At 41.5% G+C, this 23,085-nt stretch overlaps 1 protein-coding gene across 1 annotated transcript; it reads right to left on the reverse strand.

Annotated features, from left to right (window-relative positions):
• Positions 1-350: 350 nt before the first annotated feature.
• On the reverse strand, positions 351-14,557 carry bms1 (BMS1 ribosome biogenesis factor). Its single transcript, XM_063481768.1, has 23 exons — positions 14,478-14,557; positions 13,159-13,383; positions 12,877-13,067; positions 12,454-12,533; positions 11,277-11,465; positions 11,036-11,178; positions 8,250-8,371; positions 7,963-8,156; positions 7,710-7,852; positions 6,910-7,409; positions 6,705-6,806; positions 6,202-6,356; positions 6,033-6,114; positions 5,784-5,863; positions 4,764-4,952; positions 4,496-4,684; positions 3,835-4,015; positions 3,231-3,289; positions 2,977-3,099; positions 2,522-2,669; positions 2,084-2,259; positions 1,271-1,432; positions 351-956 (listed from the first exon to the last, which is right to left on the reverse strand). Exons 2-23 carry the CDS (start codon positions 13,329-13,331, stop codon positions 729-731), a joined length of 3,609 nt encoding a protein of 1,202 aa, XP_063337838.1. The 5' UTR covers positions 13,332-13,383; positions 14,478-14,557; the 3' UTR covers positions 351-728.
• Between the last annotated feature and the right edge of the window lie 8,528 nt (positions 14,558-23,085).

Below are 23,085 nucleotides of genomic sequence, written 5' to 3' on the forward strand. Positions count from 1 at the left end.
AAATACAAATACATTTCCTCTTGCACAAACAGATAATAAAAAATGACTCAACAATGATGAGTAGAGCTAGACCGATAATCAAGCAGACAATTTACATTTTTGTGCCTCTACAAATTAAGAAATTTATGATTAATGACTCAAGAAGACGAAACACATGTGCATTCAAATTTTGGAGCAGGCCCAACATTGATGCTGTAAATAAGTTCTGGCTTTAACATTTTCAGCTGATAGGCAGACATACTGCATTTCGAATTCACGCCCAAAGGCTTTAAACATCCACTTCGTCTGTAATGATAGTGTGGCACTATGGAGCGTTGGTTTTTACTCAAATTCAACATTTCAAATGTAAATTCAGCTGTGAGTTTTTATTTATTTCACTGTAACAACCCCAGAAAAAGACATTTGTTTAAGATATTGTTCTTGTATAATTTCTGAAGTAATGCACATCTGATCTACCAAACTTTGAAGAGAAGCAATAAGGAAAACAAAAACAATCATTTGTTAAGTTACTGTGTGTCATACAGAGAGAATGACTGAGCGCTCCACCAGGAGCACAACAGCTCAGATTCTGCAGCTTTTGTTATTATCTTTGTTTTATTTTGTTTTATGATGTACCCGTACATTTGGCTTTTCAATGAGTACTGTAGAAAAATACAATTTTAATTTAAGCAAAGATCAGTTCGAGTCTGCAGGGATGGGATAAGGTCCTTGTGGCTCTAAACAGTCAGTCAGTCATCTTGTGGCGTCCCCTTTAGACTCGACCTTTGCTTCTTCTGATCCTTCTGGCCCATGATGCGGTACAGTTTTTTTCGTGCGTCTTTCATTCTCTTCATCTTGGCTTCTTCGTCTTTCTCCTTTTGCTGGAGGAACTCTTTATGTTTGGCATGATGTGCTCTCTGGGCCACCTTCTTCTTGTAGTGATGCACTGTGCTCAGAGCTCGTAGCAGCTCCGCCACCTACCACAACACGAAAAGTCAAAGCAGTGTTTTACTGATCAGTTAGCACAGGGTCATCCTGAACAAACTAGGTGTTGTGCTGCATAGTTTCTGTCAATAATTACAACATTTCAACGCTGTCAGATCAGTGATTTATCTGGCACCACAGCTCTCTCTGGTTTGGCAGCTGCATGTTCTCAGTATATATGAAAACCTGGACATTCACCTCGGCTCTGTTTCCTCTCCACTGTCACTAAGACTGTCACTTACTGTGTTGGGACCACACATTCTTAACGAGCTGCAGCACTCATACCGTAAAGTCAGGTTTTGCTCACCTTCCTTTCATGGGGCTCGCGGATCACACTGGCTCTCTTGAGGTCTCTGGGCACCTTTCCTTTGGGTTGCAGTAGTTTGGGTTTGCTTTTAAAGGGGAGGGCCTTCTGGAGCTCCTTGGGGATGTGGAGTGGGTTGAAGTGCCTTGGGGCTCGGGTTATTGGCTAGAAGGTAAAGGAATGTATTTCAGGGTATCAGTTAGTGAAGGTATATAATGACAAGTGAGGGTACACACAAAGACAGAATAGATGATGACAATGACAAACACTACACAGCCAGGATTTGGTACTGGTTCACACATCACCGAATAGTTACAGAGCAAAGGTCTGCATACTACAGACACCTCTACAGTTCATATATATTTCTGGAGAACAAGTGCCACATTTACCTTTCCTGTGATGCAAAACAATTCAACAACAAACTGATAGAATCTGATCACAAATGTTGTGCTCTCTTCATTAAAAGGACAGTTTGAGCTTTTTAGATCTTATTACAGTTCTATTAGTTTGATTTGCTGGTTTAATAATCAAAGGCACATTGGCACACTGAAATAGCAGCTCCAAGTCTGAGACCATGGTCCTCAGGTGGAAAAGAGTGGATTGACACTTTCAACATTGATACTTTGTTTGTTTTTTGTACTATTATCAGTTAAATAAAGTCTCTAAATGATTCCATCTTCATTTAAATGTGATACGATGATCCCAACACTTCCTGGGAAACAGGGTTGCAGTTTCAGAGTTTCAGGGAGCAGATCCCATTTGTTTCTATTTGTTCTTCACTTGTGCACTTTAGAGTGGTCATCAGGCTGAGCCTACCTTGTACAGCGAGTCAATGCTGGGCTTGTTACGGACTCCCAGGTCATGTTTGAGCTGCCCCACGGTCCTCATGCCCGACCAGCTGTCCTTCTGGCCAACAGGCAGCAGCAGTGAGGTGACAGGGTTGTAAAGCTGAGGAATACTGACTGGATACCAGGAGCGCAGGAACACAATATCTGCAGAACAAACACCGACACTAAGACACGGAGTCGTAGACACACATCACTGAAACATAAGTTAATAATAATTAATCAATTGGATTTGATAAATTTACGAGATTATAATCTGCATTATTTTTATTTCCTAGGAACTGGGAACAACTCTTTGTCCTTCCTATAGGAGGTTTTAACTGGTTTAAAGCCTTAATACAATGTAAGATCTGCAGGGACACATAGTATTTATAAACTAACAGTAAAGTCAGCAAAAACAGTCATTCACCACTCATAAGCAGGCGGTCCTCAAACGTGGCTCTGAAAGCTCCTGGAGGAGTCGACAGCGCCTTCTTTATCTGACCTCTGACCCCCGACACTGTTCGTATAGAAGCACCTTCATATTTAGCCACCTCCAGCACCGTGTTAAACATGCCCTGTGGAGAGAGGGAGCAAACCATCAGCACACTCTACACAAGCAGCATTACCATTACACAATCACCTTCATCTCCTGCCTTTTAAATGAACAGCACAAACATGAACATGCGTTCTCCTGCAGCTACACACGGAGTAAACAGTGACGAGCGTCTTCCACTCACTGTTTGGAAAAGTATGACTTTGCTTATCGACTCTTTAGTGACCCAGTAAATGATGTTTCTCCAAGTGTTTTTTTTATTACATAACTCTTCACATTCTTTGGTTTATTTACATGCTGACATAAAGTGAGCTTCAGATGTAGCGTACCTTAATGAAGCAGGTGTTTTGGAAGATCTTATAAGGGTAACCAATTAGTTTGAGCTTCTTCACAATAGTGACTGATTTATCCAGGTCCAGGACGACTCCTGTGGCTGCAATGCGGAAATTAGCCTTCACAGAAACACAAAACAGGACTTTGAGATTCAATGAGAGCAATTTACATTAAAAGAATTACATGACCAGACTTGATGCCACCTTACAAAAGTACACTAACAATCCTCTGTCTCCAGGTAAACACTCACTTTAACTCCTGATACTGACTGAACAGCCAGAAAGCCGGTGCCCTGCGGAGTGATGGGACCTTCAGAGAAACAACGGGAGACAGAATAAAGGTTATAATTACAATCTGAGATTCTGTCATTTACTTCATCAATGTAAACATTGCAGAGACGTAAACTTTTACACACACTGAGATGCATCTGTGTAACTCACATTAAAAGATCACAGAGCTATACTACAACACAGACTTAAATACTAAACGCTACCACAGGGAGAAGGGCACAAACCCACATTTTATTCTCAACATATCACATGTTCAACCTGAGAAAATGAACCACTTTAAGACAAATATCAGGCCATGTTTAGCACTGTAGAGATGAGGTAAACATGTTTTCTTTTTTTATTGTGATTAAAATTTGCAAATCACTGGATTTTGTTTGAATTTAAACTGTACGCAGCATCCAAACGTTTTGGGAATTGGTGTCAGGTACGTGCTTCTACTTTCTAAAGTCTTACTCTCATTAGAAGCCTGAATAAACTTATCATGTGAAGCCATTCAAAGTGTAGTTTAGACATGCAGAGTGAAATCTGCGTGTAAATCGCAGTCATGCTTTGAATGCAGCTCACCCCAGATTGAGGCTCCACAGTGCATGTGTTGCGGTGTGTATTTAAGCAGGCGGTGGCGTCCATTGTGATCCTCAATATGATAGAGAGGGATGGTCTGGAAGCGGCGCCAACCCAAGGACAGGATCAGGGGGTCCCGTGTCTTCAGGATACGCTCATACCAGCGGTGCTTTTTCAGTCGCATCTGACATACACAGAGTACAACATCTTATTTAACCATTATTGGAACATTGTATGTTAATAAGGGTATTTACAGATGTGGGAAGTAACAAAGTACAAATACTTCATTAGTGCACTTAAGTAGAACTTTCAGGTATCTGTACTTCAGTATTTCTTTTACTCCCTACATTTTTATTTTAGAGCAGAACTTTTGTTCTCTTTATGTTCTTTGTTTTTCCTCTTATTTGATCAGAGGTCTCTTCCTGATAAAAGAGTTCTTCCCTTTGCACAAACTGCTGTGTAGAAAGGACGGGAAAATTTCTTTTTGTTTTCTTTTTAGGGTCTGCTTTGTTTACATGTTTTGTGCTCTAATAAAAAGCAAAAGAAAACATTTTAAGATGTATACAATTTATGGATTCATATACGGATATTTTTAAGAATAATCATTCTATTCTTATTTTATTAAGTGCACAGAACCTTTGAAAAGTGCAAATGTAGCACATACCTGCAGGTATCCTACATTGCCTTCACTGGTTCCCAGGCCTCCGATGATGACGGGGTAATGTGGGTCAAAGTTGGTTACAAACTCACAGGGTAAGGAGGAAATTTCTAATCGGACGTACATCCCTGGCCGGAAGCCTTCATACAGCACTCTCGACTCATCGTCCATGTCTTCAAACTCAGCTCTGTTCAGCTGAACAAACAGTGGAAGAATATGAGACATAAACAGAACAGATTCTTAAATACGAACGTCAGACTGATGGACGGTCTACCTCAGCCTGCTTCTGCATCTCCTCCTTCAGATCGTCGAAGTACGTGGCGTCACCGTCATCGTACTCTGTATCGAAGCGCTCCTTCAGTCTGCGTTTCTTTTCAAGGCGCTTGTTCTTCTGCACCTCCTCATCATCCATCTTCACCTGTTGGTCTTCATCGTCAGTTTCATCTTCATCACTTTCACTTTTCTAATGGTAAAAAAAAAAAGTGTACGTGACAAATAACCTTTGTTACATTTTTGGGATGGGTTTGTAGATATGCCCCCCCCCCCCCGGCCGTACTCAGTAAAGCTGGGCTCACACTGTGCGATTTTTGGCTCATTTTGAGCCGATTTTTCAGTCATGCGACCATTTTGGTGATCGGTCTGAGTTTGGCCTTCATCGCGTGTCGTGCATCGTGTAGTATACGTAGGGTAACAAGAAGCGATTAACACCTCCCGATCATCAATCGCTTGGTCGTGAGGGTGTCACCGCAGCTTCTCACGCTGCTCACGCGCAAACACATAAATGTCGGTGAAAAAGACAGCGCAGCACGGCAGTGCAGCGTGTGATCTGGACACAAGCGATGGAGGCACAACTTTGGAAAGCTCATCCGAGCCTTTTCGGTGTGGCCTCACAAAATTATCAGGACCACAACAACCGTGAAAATAGTTGGATTTACATTGCTGCTCAATCACAGCTGCCTGATCAATGTTTTTCATTAGCAATTTAGCAAAGTTGATGGTGGTGGTGTGCGTGTCTGTGTGAGTGAGAGACAGATTTTCTATTATAACCTTCATGTTACAGAGGCACAGTGTGAGCACTCAGGTCGCATCAGAGCATCGGGCCGTATAGTGTGAGACCCTGCATCGTGACCTACGAACTTCTAACCCCTGCGAGTCAATCGTACAGTTTGAGCAGAAGCTGAATAAAGTGACTGAAAAAAATCGCACAGTGTATGTCCAGATTAAGTAACTGTTGCTGATTATTTTTCATTCCCATCCACCACATTGATACCACGCTGTATTGTGAGTCACGTACCTCGGCCTGATCCTGCTCCCCAGTCATGCCTTTGTGAACTTTTCCCGTTTCCAAATCTTCAAAGTCACCGTAGAGCTCCTCTACATATAAGAAAACAGAGTACTTATGATGCATGGTGACAAATATAGTCTTAGCTGAAAGTCTTTGTAATCAGTCGCTGTCACATTACTACTGCTCATAACTGAACTGAGGTGTTTTTCACCAACTCTGAAAACAGCCAACAAAACGCTCCTCGCCCTGAACTCTTACCGTCGTCTTTGAGCAGCGTTGCAGCATCCTGGCCTTCCTCCCATTGACCCGTCACAAAACAATCCCTGATTGAGTTCAACATCTACAAAAGAAAACAGACCGACTTATTCTAATATTCTTGACAACATCAGCTGCTCTTGAGTCGGAGTTCTGTTAGAAAATACCGGACCTCTTCTAATTCCCAATTGTGGGAAATGTCGGGGTTGAAATGGGAGCAGTCTAAAGCGTTGGCCTGAACTTTTTTGCTTTTCTGAGGGCGATTAACTCGAAACAGTCCGCCAAGCTCCTCCTCTTCCTCCTCCTCAGAATCTTCCGCCTCCACCACTGCAACACAAGGATCACCAGCGCTTGTCAAGAGAAACGTCCTCACGTATGTGATGTAAACATATCGCTGAGTAGTTATGGAGGACTGATGACCTACTGTCAATATTACCATGCTTCACAAGGCCAATTAACAGTAATTAATGCCAGCACTGTATTCAGGGAACTGAATACAGTGCTGGCATTAATGATCTATGATTAGATATTAATTTTCATGAAAAATAATTAAATTTAATCCTGATGTATCCAGTGAAGTGTGAGTTTGTGTATGACAGGTATAAAACAAACAAACAAACAAACAAACATTATTGGTTATTATTGGTTATTGAAGAAACAAGATGATCAGGATACCTGAGCCATAAACCAGCTTCCTGAGGTTGGGGGCAGCTTCCTGATGCCGTAGAAATGCTGCTGATGCTTTCTGTTGCAGGCCCTCCTTCCACTTGAATGTCCCTACAGACAGATCACAACCAGGAAGGAAAATAGTTTGTTTTTTAGCAAAAGATTGAACATAAACTAAATCTAAATAAACCTGAATGAGTCGTGCGGTACTTACCCCGCTCCTCTTCTTCATCACTGTCATCAGCACCAATCTCCTCTTCCATCGACTCATCGTCTTCATCTCCATCCTCCTCCTCCTCCTCATCACTGTCTTCCTCTGACTCTTTAGAACAGTGCCCAGAGTCTCCAGCTCTCTCGGCCTCGCCTTCTCCTTCGCTGTCCGCCTCGCTCTTCTCCAGCTCGTCCTCGCTGTCTGCAAACGCCGGTGCCTCTGCGATCACCTCGTTCTCTCCTTTCATCTCCTCCAGCTTCCGTTTCTTTACCGGGGGAGTGCTGCCTTTGGTGGCCTTCTCAGATTTAGCTCTCGCCTCTTTGAGAAATGTGGACAAATCATCCTCCTCTTCCTGGTTCTCCTGGTCACTGCCATCATCATCCTCATCACTGCTGGACCCACTAACATCATTCTCCTCCTCCAACCCGGTGAAGACCACCTTCCTCCTCTGTGTTTGTGTGTGTGGATCCCAGACATGTATCTCTCGAAGTCCCTCCTGCACTCTAACACAAACAGGACAAATATCTGTTACACAATCTTTTTCAAACAATCAATCGCCTGTTACTTTGTGCCACTTAGCAGATGTGTGTGTCTGTTGTAGCTGTACAGTTTATGAACATGGCTTGTTAGCCAGCTAGCTGATAGCTCTGGCTCACGTCTGACTCCAAAGAAACATTTTGAGCCAGCAGAACATGCAGTCATAAAACCAAAGGGTAACATTATGGTGGCTTCGTCTAGCTTTTACTACTGCTGTGGCTCCAACTACACTTACAGCTGTCATGGAGAGCTTTGTGATGTCTTACCCACTCTGCTCGCTGATGTCTGTGGGGTCCAGGCCAGCAGAGCCACTGAAGAGCGAGACCTTACTGGCAGCCATCTTGGCGTCTAGGGTGACATGTGTTTCTATGAGGGACTGGACCAGCTCTGTGGTAGGCCGCACTTCCTCCTGTAACAGGGTCCGAAGCATTACTTCAACCCTTGAATCCTGGGCCAACATTTTACAAATGCACTTCACACTGTTTAGATGCAAACTACACACTGCCATCTCAGGAATACCTGCAGCTGTTTGACGTGGTTGGCTGGGAGGTCGATGTAAACGGCGTCTTTGTCATACACGACCCCTCCGACCCCGGCCATGGGTGCGTAGAGCAGACGCTCCTTCTCATTCAAGGCCCTCTTCTTCTGAGTATCAGGCAGTGGACACGGGTCTGGCAGGAAGTTGACATCTGACATCTGAAAGTCTCCTACACCTACAGACGGGACAACACACAGCACATCACTCCAGTGTTTTCATGACTTTGTTTCATACTGTCAGCCTGCTGCAAAGCGGTCTGTCTTTGTACCTGGTATATGGACCTGGCCTTTGTTTTTCAAATGTGTCCCTCTCAGGTAGCCATACAAGGACACAGTCCGATCACACTTGGGGTCTGTTCTGAGCCTCTCGGGGTCTGTCAGGTCCTCAATACTGAGGAGAGTAAGACAAGAGCAAAGACTGAGTTCACAAAACCCCAAACAGTTCCTTAAAGAAACATCTGTTTAAACATGTAAACACACTAAATGTGATCGTCTTTGAAAAACTAACACGGTAACCTTCTTAATAACCTTCTGAATGTTGACACGCTCGCTTTGAACGGTCTGTTTTCAAAGCTGTGAGGGTCTTTGGGGGTGTTGGTGTTAGGTTTGTGTGTATTGCTGAGCCTTGGCTCCTGTCGGTCATGGTCAAGGAGGTTCGGGTTGGCTGCCTGGGGCTCGTGCCAGGGTGGCCGGCCTGTGGCGGCGTCAGCTGCCTGTTGTCTCTGGTTCTCTTTGGCCGTAGGCTAAGGTTGGGCGATATGTAGAAATTTTCCAACCAAGAAATGTCAGTCCAATAAATGATGATAGGTGATATATCCGTGCAGGCGTAGACGTTTCGAAGGGCAGAGCAACGTAATCATGCACGGACTGATTTGTGCGTTTAGAATTTATAAGTTTTGCTTGGAGGGAATATTTTACCTTCCTTTCTTGTTTGTTTCAGTATCAATAAAGCTACTTCTTGGATTATTTATTTATTTCAGACACGCCAAAGCTCACAAAAGACTTAACGTTACATGGGAGATTTTTTTATGTACGCTGGAGGAAACATTTGGATTTTTTAACTTACTTTTTGTTTAACTTTGTATCTGTTGTTTGGTCGAGTGTGTCAGACAGATAAACACTGGAACGGCCGGTAAACACGGTTAGTGTTTTTTTCTGAACAGAGGCTGCTGCCTTTCCTTCCTTTATGAGTTTGAGTAAATGAATCACAGCTGGGAGATTAGCTTCTGTTAGCTTCAACCAACATCATTAGCAAACTTACTCATAGCAAATAAATAAATAAATCACTCTAGTAAAAACGATCAGTAAAAGGTTCAGCCTTCTTCTTCATCCTGGCGTAGTTCCCGCTGGTGCAGGGCCCGCTCTTCGGCAAAGGCTTCTCCATTTGGTTCTGTCCAAGGCGTCCTCAGGTGATGCGTTGACGGTCTTAAAGTGAAAGGCTCAGCCTATCGTTGATATATTCGTACAATTGCCCAACCGTACCGTAGGCGCCCCATCCTGCCTTCTATGGCTGGGATGGGCGCACAGATGTTGCAGAGATGTGTGGCCTTCATTTGCAAGTGACAAAGTCTCTCTCTCTTTCACACACACACACACACACACACACACACACACACACACACACACACACACACACACACACAAAGATTGTTGACTTATCTGTCTGTACTTTTTCAGATTTTTCTGTTCCAGGTGTTGTATGCTGTGGGTTTTTTCACCTCTTTCTCCATTCCTTTTGTTTTTTTCTTACAGGTGCAGCAGTTGGCGATACATTGTGCATTTCCTACTACACCCCCCACCCCCCTCCTGCCTGTCAGCTTAGACATTGTCATACTTTACTATATTACATATAATTTAATACCTAAAACACTGATAAAAAATATTAAATAAACAGATAAAAGAAGCACATGAACAAAAGGAGCCCACAGAGCACGTCAGGGAAAAGCAAACTGCGTTTAGCAGCATTCAGATCATAACTCTGACTGCAAGGGTGACCAGACCGGACAGGATTAAAAAACACTGTGGTCCAACAAAAAGCTACACATGGAGCAGCTGGTATATCATCGCCTCAACGCCATCCTTTGTTGTGTTTGTTTGTTCGTGTCGCATACAAATGACATCATGACACTCTTTGCTGCTTTGTTATAACAATACCATACACATTAGGTGGCGCTTGATCGTAGCTGAAAATGACCTGAGTAGGTACTGGTGGACTAGAGGCATTGGTTAATCCGGTGACGACTAGCATACAAACTGTTCTACCTCGTGAACCACAGCTGCACACTGCCTGGTGCACAGGGCCAGGTTTGGACTACAAGCTCAACTGTCTGCCTGAGAGGATGCTCAGTGACTGCTTTACTTCTTGTGAGGGAGCAGGAAGCCCCACTGCATCCTCAACGCAGAGCAGTGACCGGGCTCTGCGTGCACCTTTTTAAATGCAAAATGCATTTCAGTGCTCTCTAAGCACGGAAAGGAGCGATTTCAGCACGCCGTGTGAGTCGACACCTTCTAGTCTGCTCACAGCTACGCGTGTCCCTCTGTGGGATTCATCCCTGGTATTAGAGGCAGTTTCTCAGCCACCATTTGAATTCTAAGATGAAGATGATGCTGTTGCTTGCTCTTGCATCAGTGAAACACGTCACAGATATTCCAGCTGTCCTCCTACATTAACAGTCAGTACTTCAGATTAGCTTATGTGGCAAACTGGGAGTGTGCGTATCTGTAGAGTAAAACACTGAGAAAGCTTTACTCTCGTAACCCCTGTTCTCTGATAATATGTGGAAGGTGTCTCACCAGATCACCTCTGCAGAAAGCTTGTCGTTAACTTTAGACTGAATGATTCTTCAGCACCTTGTAAATGAAAATGTACGGTTCCATGTTAATGCAGTCATGTGTATTTACCAAGTTTGAGTTACTGGTACAAACACGACTTTAGGCTGAGCATTAAGAAAGCTACAGACAACTGAACAGTCAAGACTGACAGCTGTGTTGAAAATGTTCATTTTCATATTTCTCCATGAACCTCTCACAGCACGTAGCTGTCGTTAGCACTCACCGGTCAGCCAGGATGTAGGGATGGGATGTCTGCCACACCAGAGGACGAAACTTCATAACGGAGATGAAGCGGCCGAGGTTCTTCACCTCCTGGTTCTGATACTCACCATACACCATGCCAGACAGATAAAACAGTTTGGCCCCCTGGTGGTTGAGGTACAACAGGTCACAATGTTGTCACAGACATACAAGGTTTTACCTCAATGTGCAACTTTTTTCCAGGAGTACAGATGTGGGTTTACCTGGTACACCTCAGTCCAGAAGCGATGTTTGAGGTTTTTCTTTGTCTTTCTCAGAGTCTTGTTGTTCTTGAATGCATCCAGATGAGTCAGCACACCCATGATACGAGGGAAACCGTGTACTTGACAGATATTGAGAAACTCAAATGTCTCCATCTCAAAGCCAAAGCTGGCATCAATCAGCATCAAAACCTGGAGACAAAAGGAAGCAAAGCATTTCTATTGTTTTATTCATTTTACAATCTTACCGGACACGTACACTTCCAGTCAGAAGTCTATATGCACTCATCATGGGCATGAATGTCCTGCTCATTTTGGGCTTTTAATAACTTCTTTGAACTGTTATTTTATAAATTGGGTGCGCAAGTTTGAATTTATGTTGGATTGTCTCCAACACACAAAGGGTTGCATGGACCTAGCTTTTAACCAGAGCCCACAAATCCTCCTTAGGGTAGCAGCTGGAGCTTTGAGAGGGCAGAAGCTCAGCATTAGCATGTTCCCATTTCAAAACCAGTTTTGATGCGCATCCAGTTTTTGATTTGCTGTGAAGTTAAAGAATCGGGATGTCGTTTGCCTTCATTATTCCATCCACTTGGTGCAATGTAGCAATACCACTGATAGCTGTATATGAGCCCGTGTAGATCAGAAACAATCTAAAATGAAACGTATGCTGTATTATTATTCCAGTTATTTCCACACCCCGGAAAAAGAACAGCTCAAAGAAATATTTAAAAGCCCAGAATGACCACAACATTAACCCTCATGAGTATCTGTAAACTCAGCACTCTCCTTACCATCTATGTCAGCACTGCTAACACAAGGACATCTCACATCACAGCATGTATATCTGTTTTAGATTTAAGCTGTTTATTGAATCATATTTAGAATTTAATTTATTGAGCTCTTCATTTTGCAGAGGTTACCTTTTGTTCAGTGATGTTGTATTTACTTATTGAGCTACATGGTTTTTCATATTAGTCACTATTGAAACTAACACTGGATTCATGTGAAACACTATCTTTGGTGTGCAGATTGGAGCGTCACAGGAGCGAAACACCAGTTTTCTGATTAATAAATGAGCTGATCGACCCCCCATTTGTTGGAGAGTTATGACATTCATGTTTTTCTCACCCAATAAAGGCAGATTTAACGTATCAGTTTACTCTTTTGAAACACTTACCAGGTCAGCCACCTTCGCAAGGTCGATCATTGAGTTTATGTCATTGTTACACTCCATGAAAGTCAGCCGACGCTTCTTGCCTGGAGCAGCATAAAATAACCAATTAACATAAATGCACACATACAAATAAATAAAGGAACATTATGGATACATACAAAAAGATTTATTACTGTGTATTGAAATATTTTTGTGGCTGCGTATTTATTGTTTCACCAAGACAAAAACCTCTTTTAAGGCCCTTTGCTGAAGTTTTAATGAAGGTTGTGCTAAAGCCGGGATTACACCTTCTACGGATGCAGTGGTGCACAGCACACCATCACTGGACTCTAGCAGTGGAGGTGTGTTCAGTACTTGTCTGACTGTGTTGTGTCAGGTGTAAAGTTTGGTGGAGGGGGGTTTGTGTTTCAGGAGTTGGGCGCTCACCAGAAACGATAGTTACAGGTCCACATATGTCTGTGAGCTTCTGCCGGGTGAAGTTTTTGATCAGGCAGCGGATCAGGGTGCTTTTCCCGACCTTAGGGGGGCCAACAACAACGATTACAATTGGAGGCGGTTCCAGGGGAGTCCGGTCTACAACAGGCACGTGGTGTTTTTTGGTTTTTATGTCCTGGGCCCTTTTTGAGGAACAAACAAAAATAAACACCAACACAGTCTGAAGACATGAACTTGACTCATCTTATTATGTAATCCATAATCAACACTGACCTGTGGAAGGTTTTGGCCATGCGGACCGCAGATTGAACTGCAAATGCTTTGGGGTTGCGTTTGCGTTCATCCTCCTCTGTTGAGCCATTTTGTTTCTTTAGCTTCTTCTTCTCTGCCTTTGGGCCACTGTGCTTCTGCTGATGCTGCTTCTGCTTCTTAACTTTCCCATCCATCCTGTCTGCTACACACACTGCCCCGTATGTTCACATGCAGTTTGACTGGAATCTGTGGACAGAGAACAGGTTCCACTCAATTTATAGGTATGGACAGGCGTCATCAACTTGACAAAAAAAAGAATTCATATGAAAATTGGCAACATTTTGATTTTTCAGTTATATGACATGTATGTACACCTCTTTTGCTTTTTCATGATACTTAGGACAGTTATGACATGGCATAATTTTCTCACACAATATAAGGAATCTATGATATATTAGTAGGCCCTTTGTTTTTATTGGAGCATGCAAAATGAGCACATCTTATGATTTTTTCCCCACATAACTAAAGCTTTCAGCCAAATTTCGTGGAGGCAAAATATCAAAAGACTTGATATTCATCACCTTCATTATGCATCATGTATTAACTTTTAAAGGAAATATTTGTTTCTGGGATGAATTTTAGTGGAGAAGAAGGTATAAAGTGATATAAAATTCAAATAAACATGTATGTTTACCTCTACTGAACCACAGAATTTCAGCCAACTGAATTAAATTTCATCTCTTGTCATTATTTACACTTTTTACTTAAGTATATTTTCACAAATTAAACAGACTTGATACACACAGGAATAGCTGACTGTACTCCAAGTATCAACACACACACACACACACACTCCCAATCACCTAGAGCTGGCTTCCTCAGCTCTTCATCCTCCTCCACAGTTCCTCTCAGAAGCCTACCAAACACTTTCTCTAGATACACAAAGACATTCATAAATCCTCGTGCTGTTTCAAAATCCATGTTGGGATAACGCGAGAGGACACTAACACACATTTTGGCTCTAATATTAACAGAAGCCACAACACCAGATATTAAAACATCAGAAGGACCCAGTTTGTCTTAGATATGGAAAATGTCCCCTCAAAAAGCGACACTACAAATTCAACCCCTGCCTCCATCCAGTGGGATACTTCTTTGAGAAAACCGATACTGACTCAGGTACTTTACAGGCCGACAGGTTTGCTCTGTGAGCGGAATTTGCCTTTGTTGAAAACATCTGTCTGTCAGCCTGTAGGACCAAACATGCGACCAGCGTCTTTAATAAACCTGCGTGTTTATATGAAATGTGCGGGAGAAATACAAAGCACCAGTCGTACTACCTTAAATTAAACCAGTTGTAATCCACTCCACGTTAACACCCGTTTTTCTCCAGTTTCACGTGTGAACTGTGACCTCCGGCCCGGAAGTATATGAAAGAGTCACGTTCTAGCCAAACGTGTGCAAACAAAAACAGACGTGAAAGGTTCCGCACGGTGAGCAGGCTACAACTCTCCGTACATTGGCGCCCTCTGCTGGCGGTTCTCTCCGTACTAAGTGTACTGATGGAGATTTAAAGCCCAAATTATTTTTGGTAAGCGTAATATCAGGATTAAGAGGTGAGCTCTTCCAGGACACGAACAGCTCTGCAGTCAGTACCACCTCTGGGCTTTATATTTAGCCAAGTTTAGCAACTGTCTTCGTCACGACTGGAATGTGTTCATTAACATAACTAAATTATTTAATATAATTACACTAACACAAGTAAATTCCTAATTACTAATGAATTCACATCACATTTAACAGTTTTAATGCCGCAGTCATGTCAGCAGTCATGTTAGCCTGCATCAACACAACATTTAGAAGACACATTTGGGCTTAACTGGGGCCACGTTAGACAATTACAGGTTAGTTAAGACACTGGCAAATGGTGTACGTCATAAGCCAAGTGGAGTTTGTGCTGGATGTGGTCCAGATGTCATAACATACCTTATATTTGGCCTGAATTAGCACAGGTAAGAATATTTTCATCTATTACCTGATAAGGCTACACATCTGTAACTATCTTCTGTCTCTGGCAAGGACATTATTTTTCCAGATATCCTCACACGCTTGAGTCATGATAAAATAATTATACATGAAATTAGGACATAAAACATTCTGAATTTAAGCGTATGAGTAAATATAAGATTATGACTTGTTTGTTAAGAGATATCCTACATTAAAGAAAAATATCTGATGTTTACTATTTCAGTTGATGACTGATTGGAAACGCACCTCCTTGTCTATATAAGGACCTGTACAGAAATATTTTTGCAGCACTCAAGGTCCCAGTGCACACAGTGATCTCCATTATCCATAAATGGAAGAAGTTTGAAACGACCACGGCTCTTAGAGCTGGCCACTCAGACATTCTAAGCAACTGGAGTAGAAAGGCCTTAGTAAGGGAGATGAACAAGTACCTGATGGATAGTCCAACAGAACTCTAGCGTTGCTCTGTGGAGAAAGGAGAACCCTCCAGATGGACAACCATTTCTGCAGCACTCCACCAATCAGACCTGTATAGTAGAGTGGAGGGAGAGAAGCCACTACCCAGTAAAAGGGACATGATAGCCCCCCTCTCAGACCACGAGATACAACATTTTCTGAACTGAACAGAATCTGAACCTTTTTTTGGCAGCAGGCACTGGGAGATCAGTCAGGGTCAAGGAAAAGATGAATGTAGCGATGTACAGAGATATCCTCGATGATGGTAAATGGACTGATTCTTATATAGCGCTTTTCTACTCTCCTGGAGCACATGCTTTTGCAGTGCTTTCTAACTAACATTCGTACACATTCATACTCTGATGGATGTAATGGAGAGCAGATGACCTGCTCTACCTCCTGAGCTACAGCCACCTACTCCAAAGTGTTCTGGATCTCAGAAAGGGTCGAAGGTTAGTCTTCCAACATTACAATGACCCTAAGCACACGACCAGTTTAACAAAGGAATGGGTTTGAGTCGATGTTGTGAATGTCCTCGAGTGCCCTGGTCGGACCCCAGAGCTGAACCCAAATGAACATGTGAAAACGGCTGACACTCCTCATCCAACCTGATGAAGCTTGACAGGTTCTGCACTGAGGAATGGGAAAAATCAGATTCCGACTTAAAAAGACTTAACATATAACGTTTTTTTGTTTTTTATGTTTAACATATTTGCAAGAATTTCAAGCAAAGTTTTTTCACTTTGTCATTATGGGGTGTTGTGTGTAGAGTTTTGAGGGAACACGAATTTAATCCATTGTGGATCAAATTATCAATGACCTAACCCCACTAACTGCATGTCTTTGGACTGTGGGTGGATGCTGGAGTACCCGGAGGCAACTGTGCTAACCACTGTTCCACCCATATATATTATAAGTACTCCTTAAAAGATAAAGGACAATGATGGGAGGAAAACACATGTTAAATAAGCAAAAAAACATCGATACAAAAACACCTGTAGGAAGATAAGATAAGTCTAAATACTCTTTATTTTTCTCAGATTTTGAAATAAGGTGCAGGTGATCAGGGGGCAAGTATAGAAGGGAAGTAACTGGTCAAAAAAAAGAGGGACATGAGAAGCCTTTGCTCTGTGTAAGATCAGGAGGTAAAGAGGATCCTAGGATCATGAAAATGTGCTTGAACTAACTGCACTGTTAAAGTGTCAGTCAAAAATTCTGCTATTTAACTATATGTTCTTATAGTTTCTTTCTAAATGTTACTCATCATATTTTATACAATTTATCAAGAGTAGAGTTTCTTTCTTCTGCACCAGCAGCACTCACAGCAGCTGCCAGGTAAACTTAGTGTTGTATTGTTGAACAACTAGTGTGCTTAAAAAATAGCAGCATTTGTGTTACACACATTAACAGGACAGAATTTTCTGTTACCTGAGCAGTAGCAAAGATCTCACACTTGATGGTGCCAACAGACAGATTATTTTCCAAAGCAGTATGGCACACTGTGACTACAACAATCAGAGAGGGCTGAAATATTGCCTGCCTAATAGACAAGACACAGGAACAAATAAAACTGTTGTACTAGTGAAGTAGGTACAGGAAGCTGCTGTTTTTCTAGTGTTCAATGAGGCTGACCTGAATCCAGTCCTTTAATGTCAAATCTTACTGTTACAAACGCTGTCGTCATCATCATTGTCCTTTACTGTCAGGATTATTATCATTAGCAACATGATGTGAAGAGTCCAATAAACCCGGAGCGGCCTTTGAACTTCCTCTCTTTACCATCAAGTGCTTGTTGTCATTTGGATGATCCATTTTCACCTTGATCCTAATTTAGCAGCATCAAAAGTATTTCATCTGGCATGTAACCCTCAACCTAACCTGACAACATGATGTGGATATGGCCTGGAGCGGTCCACAATAGATGGATCACCAGCATTTCTTATAGTTGTATTTTTTTAATCACAATTTGAAATTTTCTGTCTTTTAATATTAGTGACGCAGTCAGCTCAGTTATTGTAAAATAAATAAATAAATAAATAAAGTGGCACGACACTGTCTATGCCTGAAAGGTCCGTAAGTATTTGAACAATGACACAAGTTTTGTTATTTTACCTCTGAACACCAGCATAATGCTTTTTAAATAAAAAATGTAGTTGAAGTGCTGACTTCAGCTTTATTTCAAGGGGCTTTAAAAATATTGTAATATGAATTAGAGCCATTTTCATAAATAGTCCTCAGTTTTTAGGAGCTCAAAAATAGTTGGACAAACATATAATTTAAATCTAAGAATTATTATAATACTTGGATTAAAATCCTTTGCAGTAAATGACCATCTGAAATGGAGTTGACTAAATTCAGTATTTTCTACTTTAAGGTGCTCTGCTAGGCCTTCCAGGCTTCAGGTTTACCTTCAGTAACTGAAATTGTTTTGGTGCCAGGCAACCAAAACGTAATAATCAAACATGACCACAGCTGGACTGGGACAAAAAATGGGCCGTGGCATTTTTGCTCCAGGTGGCCACCATGACTGTTAAAAAACAAACAAACAAGCAAACAAAAAAAACCCAACAAAAAAAAAAAAATCAAAAGTTGCAGAACACCCCAATTTTTCCATTTTTTTTTTAAATTGAAAATTCTGCAGTTTAATGTGTCACTTGTAGCTGCTTTGCTTTCACTCTTCTGTCCAGTTCATCCCAAACCAGCTCGATGGGGTTTAAGTCTGGAGACTGTGCTGGACACTCCATGTTTTCAAGCTTGTTCTTGTTCTTTTTTCCTGAGGAAGTTCTGGCATAAGTTTTGGATCATTATCTTGCAGTAGGATGAACCCCTGACCAATACAGGCGCGTACCAGAGGGCACTGCATGGTGCTGCAGAAAGCTGTGGTAGCTGTTTTGGTTCAGGGTGCCTATGAGGGACCAAGCAGCAAAGGCATAGAGGACACAGGAAAAATGTATTCAAAATGGGCTTTTAAAAAATTTTACTGCCCAAAAAAGTCCAAAAAACTAAGTTCAAAATATAATTAGTGGGCCAAAGAGACTAAATATAACTCTTCTCAAAAAGTGGCTTCCAGAAAGTTAACTAAACAGCGTAGACACAACTTAACTCACAAACTGACCTAAACACAAAGACACAGGAGGGTAACCTTTGTAGTGGTTTGACCCAAACATTTTACACACAAACAAAAACAAACACCAATAAGCACTGAGAACAAAAACCCCCCATAACTAAACCTAAAACACCCCGCTTCTGACGAGCACTTGGCTGGTCCTGCTGAGCAGGCATTGTGTTTTCAAAGTCCTCAGCCCTTGGTCACGCCTTTTGATTCACTGATTCACACCACCAGGATCTACAGCAAAGGTATCAGGATGTCGTTTGGACTGGAGTGGTGTAGCCAGATGGTAACGAAGAGAGGGAAGGAAGTCAGAACTGATGGGATCGAACTACCAGAGGGCAACATCGCAGACATTTAGGACAGCTACAAGTACCTGGGAATCCCACGGACAAATGGGAACCACAAAGACTTTATGGACATATGTGGTTTGATTTGTATGGTTTTGTGGATTGGATGGGTTGTTGTGAACATCTGGTGAGAAATATATTTACTTGACCTGCCTGTTTAGTACTTATTTTACCTGCTTACACTTTCAAAATGTACTTGATTAACCATTTGAAAAGTCAAGATGTTGGCCATTTTTTAAGATGTCCACCAAAACAACATTAAAAGAGCGCATATTCTCATAGAATTGTCCATTGTTGATTTCCTGTCATTAAGAACCTAACTGTAGAATATATACGCAGATTAATTATATTATTTTGAAAATAATATTCAGTGAGCTTTGTTATGTGTAGACATTTGCTTTTTAACCAATCAACAGATTGTTGCAAGAAACAAAAACATTTTATTAATAGAAATAGAAACAAAATGGAGGAAATGCATCAGTGGAAGCAAGTCAGTGTCAATAGCATTCTGCCCTGCACTCATGGTTGCATCCACACTGGCATGCAGCTATGGGTGATAGGACATGCTGAAACAAAGGCACCAGCTCTACCAGCTCATACACTCCATGCACTACAGAAGTTATATAAACAGGTAACCACATGCAATAAACAAGAAGTACTCTGAGAGTGCAAACCTTTACCAAGGCAACTCACTCTCAGGGCAGTAATTACTGTACAGGGAATAGTGTTGTATTTTGTTTATATTCATTTTCTTTTCTTTGTTCTCTTTAAACTTATTATTATGAGCTCGTCACTAGCTTCAATGCTAAAATGTTAAATGTAATAGACACTATTGCTCCCATTAAGGTGAAGGTTATCTCTGGAAGGAAAAAGTCTCCATGGAGAAACTCCACACTGGTGAAAAATGAAAAAAGAGAGTGTAGGAAAGCTGAGCGCAGATGGAGAAAAACAAACCTCCAGGTTCATTATGACATCTATAAAGAGAAACTTCACAATTATAATTTACAACTGAGGAGTGCAAGGAGGACCTACTTCTCTGACATCATCACTAAAAACAGTCATAACGCTCGGGTCTTATTTTCTACAGTTGACAGACTAACAAACCCTCCTGTGTCAGTGGCAGCTGAACTTCATTCGACCATGGCCTGCAATGACTTTGCCAAATTCTTCACAGAAAAAATCCAAAAGATTAGACAAGCAATTGGTACATCAACAGCAGATCCAGGATATGTACTGTGTCCACCGAAAAACTGTTTAAACACCATCAAACAGTTTCACCCTATTAACAGCAAAGACCTGGAGGACATCTTAGGTCAACTGAACTCCTCCTCTTGCTGTTTAGATGTCCTGCCAACAAGTTTTTTCAAAAAGGTCTCAAAGACTTTGGAGTCAGACCTGTTACAGATCATCAACTTTTCTTTAATGTCAGGTGTGTTTCCAGAATCACTAAAAACTGCTGTAATAAAACCTATACTGAAAAAGGACAATCTTGACAAGACACAAATGAATAACTACAGGCCGATCTCAAATCTCCCATTTTTAAGTAAGATCATTGAAAAAGCAGTTTCTCAACAGCTCAATTACTTCTTAACACAGAATAACTGCTATGATGCCTTCCAGCCAGGTTTTAGACAGAACCACAGCACTGAAACCGCTCTGACCAAAGTGTTTAATGACATATGTCTGAATACAGACAGTGGAACAATGTCAGTCTTAGTTTTACTGGATCTCAGTGCAGCATTTGATACAGTTGACCACAACATATTACTCAAACGACTGGAGAACTGGGCAGGTCTTTCAGGAACTGTACTAAACTGGTTCAAAACATACTTAGAAAACAGGAAATACTTTGTATCAATAGGTAACTTCACATCTGAGCAGACAAGTATCACATGTGGAGTTCCCCAAGGTTCCATCTTGGGACCCCTTCTGTTTAACATTTACATGCTCCCACTGGCACAGATTATAAAGAACAACAAAATAAACTATCACAGCTATGCAGATGACACACAAATATATATCACAATGTCACCAGGAGACCGAGGCCCTGTACAGGCTCTTGGTAAATGCATTGAGGAAATTAATGACTGGTTGTGCCACAATTTTCTCCAGCTAAACAAAAACAAAACTGAAGTAATAGTCTTTGGAGCCAAAGAAAAACGATTACAGGTCACCAGAGAACTTCAATCTATACACCTAAAAACCACAAACCAGGCGCGAAATTTGGGTGTAGTGATGGATGCAGACCTAAACTTAGAAAAACACATTAAGACAATAACAAAATCAGCTTACTATCACCTCAAGAATATTTCAAGGATAAAAGATCTGATGTCTCAACAGGACCTGGAAAAACTAGTCCATGCATTCATCTTTAGCAGGCTTGATTACTGTAACAGCATCTTTACAGGTCTACCTAAAAAATCAGTCAGACAACTACAGCTCATTCAGAACTCTGCTGCTCGAGTCCTCACTAAGACCAAAAAAGTGGACCACATCAGTCCAGCTCTGAGGTCTTTACACTGGCTGCCTGTCCGTCAGAGGATAGACTTTAAAGTTCTGATGCTGGTCTATAAAGCTCTGAATGGTTTAGGACCAAAATATATCAGTGACCTCCTGACCCAGTATGAACCTTCCAGATCCCTCAGGTCATCTGGATCCAGTTTTTTATCAGTTCCCAGAGTCAGAACCAGACACGGAGAAGCTGCATTCAGCTTTTATGCTCCTTATATCTGGAACAAACTCCCAGAAAGCCTCAGATCAGCTGAAACACTCAGTTTATTTAAATCCAGGTTGAAGACTCACCTGTTCTCAGCTGCATTTGAATAAAGCACCAAATCCACACTTTTAAGCTTAAATTTTAAAACTTACATTTTAACTACTGATTTTATCTACTGTCCTGATTTTATCTCCTGTTTAAACACCATCAAACAGTTTCACCCTATTAACAGCAAAGACCTGGAGGACATCTTAGGTCAACTGAACTCCTCCTCTTGCTGTTTAGATGTCCTGCCAACAAGTTTTTTCAAAAAGGTCTCAAAGACTTTGGAGTCAGACCTGTTACAGATCATCAACTTTTCTTTAATGTCAGGTGTGTTTCCAGAATCACTAAAAACTGCTGTAATTAAACCTATACTGAAAAAGGACAATCTTGACAAGACACAAATGAATAACTACAGGCCGATCTCAAATCTCCCATTTTTAAGTAAGATCATTGAAAAAGCAGTTTCTCAACAGCTCAATTACTTCTTAACACAGAATAACTGCTATGATGCCTTCCAGTCAGGTTTTAGACAGAACCACAGCACTGAAACCGCTCTGACCAAAGTGTTTAATGACATACGTCTGAATACAGACAGTGGAACAATGTCAGTCTTAGTTTTACTGGATCTCAGTGCAGCATTTGATACAGTTGACCACAACATATTACTCAAACGACTGGAGAACTGGGCAGGTCTCCCAGGAACTGTACTAAACTGGTTCAAAACATACTTAGAAAACAGGAAATACTTTGTATCAATAGGTAACTTCACATCTGAGCAGACAAGTATCACATGTGGAGTTCCCCAAGGTTCCATCTTGGGACCCCTTCTGTTTAACATTTACATGCTCCCACTGGCACAGATTACAAAGAACAACAAAATAAACTATCATAGCTATGCAGATGACACACAAATATATATCACAATGTCACCAGGAGACCGAGGCCCTGTACAGGTTCTTGGTAAATGCATTGAGGAAATTAATGAATGGTTGTGCCACAATTTTCTCCAGCTAAACAAAAACAAAACTGAAGTAATAGTCTTTGGAGCCAAAGAAAAACGATTACAGGTCACCAGAGAACTTCAATCTATACACCTAAAAACCACAAACCAGGCGAGAAATTTGGGTGTAGTGATGGATGCAGACCTAAACTTAGAAAAACACATTAAGACAATAACAAAATCAGCTTACTATCACCTCAAGAATATTTCAAGGATAAAAGATCTGATGTCTCAACAGGACCTG

This window comes from Pelmatolapia mariae, linkage group LG8 (genome assembly GCF_036321145.2).
Source record: "Pelmatolapia mariae isolate MD_Pm_ZW linkage group LG8, Pm_UMD_F_2, whole genome shotgun sequence".
Lineage (NCBI taxonomy): Eukaryota > Metazoa > Chordata > Actinopteri > Cichliformes > Cichlidae > Pelmatolapia > Pelmatolapia mariae.

Excerpts from the sequence above, each read along its gene's own strand:
- bms1 (XM_063481768.1), bottom strand. The coding sequence starts at position 13,331 with ATGGATGGGAAAGTTAAGAAGCAGAAGCAGCATCAGCAGAAGCACAGT. Across the intron at positions 13,068-13,158 it reads ATGGCCAAAACCTTCCACAG|GGCCCAGGACATAAAAACCA; the intron begins GTCAGTGTTGAT and ends TTCCTCAAAAAG. Across the intron at positions 11,466-12,453 it reads TTGCGAAGGTGGCTGACCTG|GTTTTGATGCTGATTGATGC; the intron begins GTAAGTGTTTCA and ends TTTTGTCTCCAG.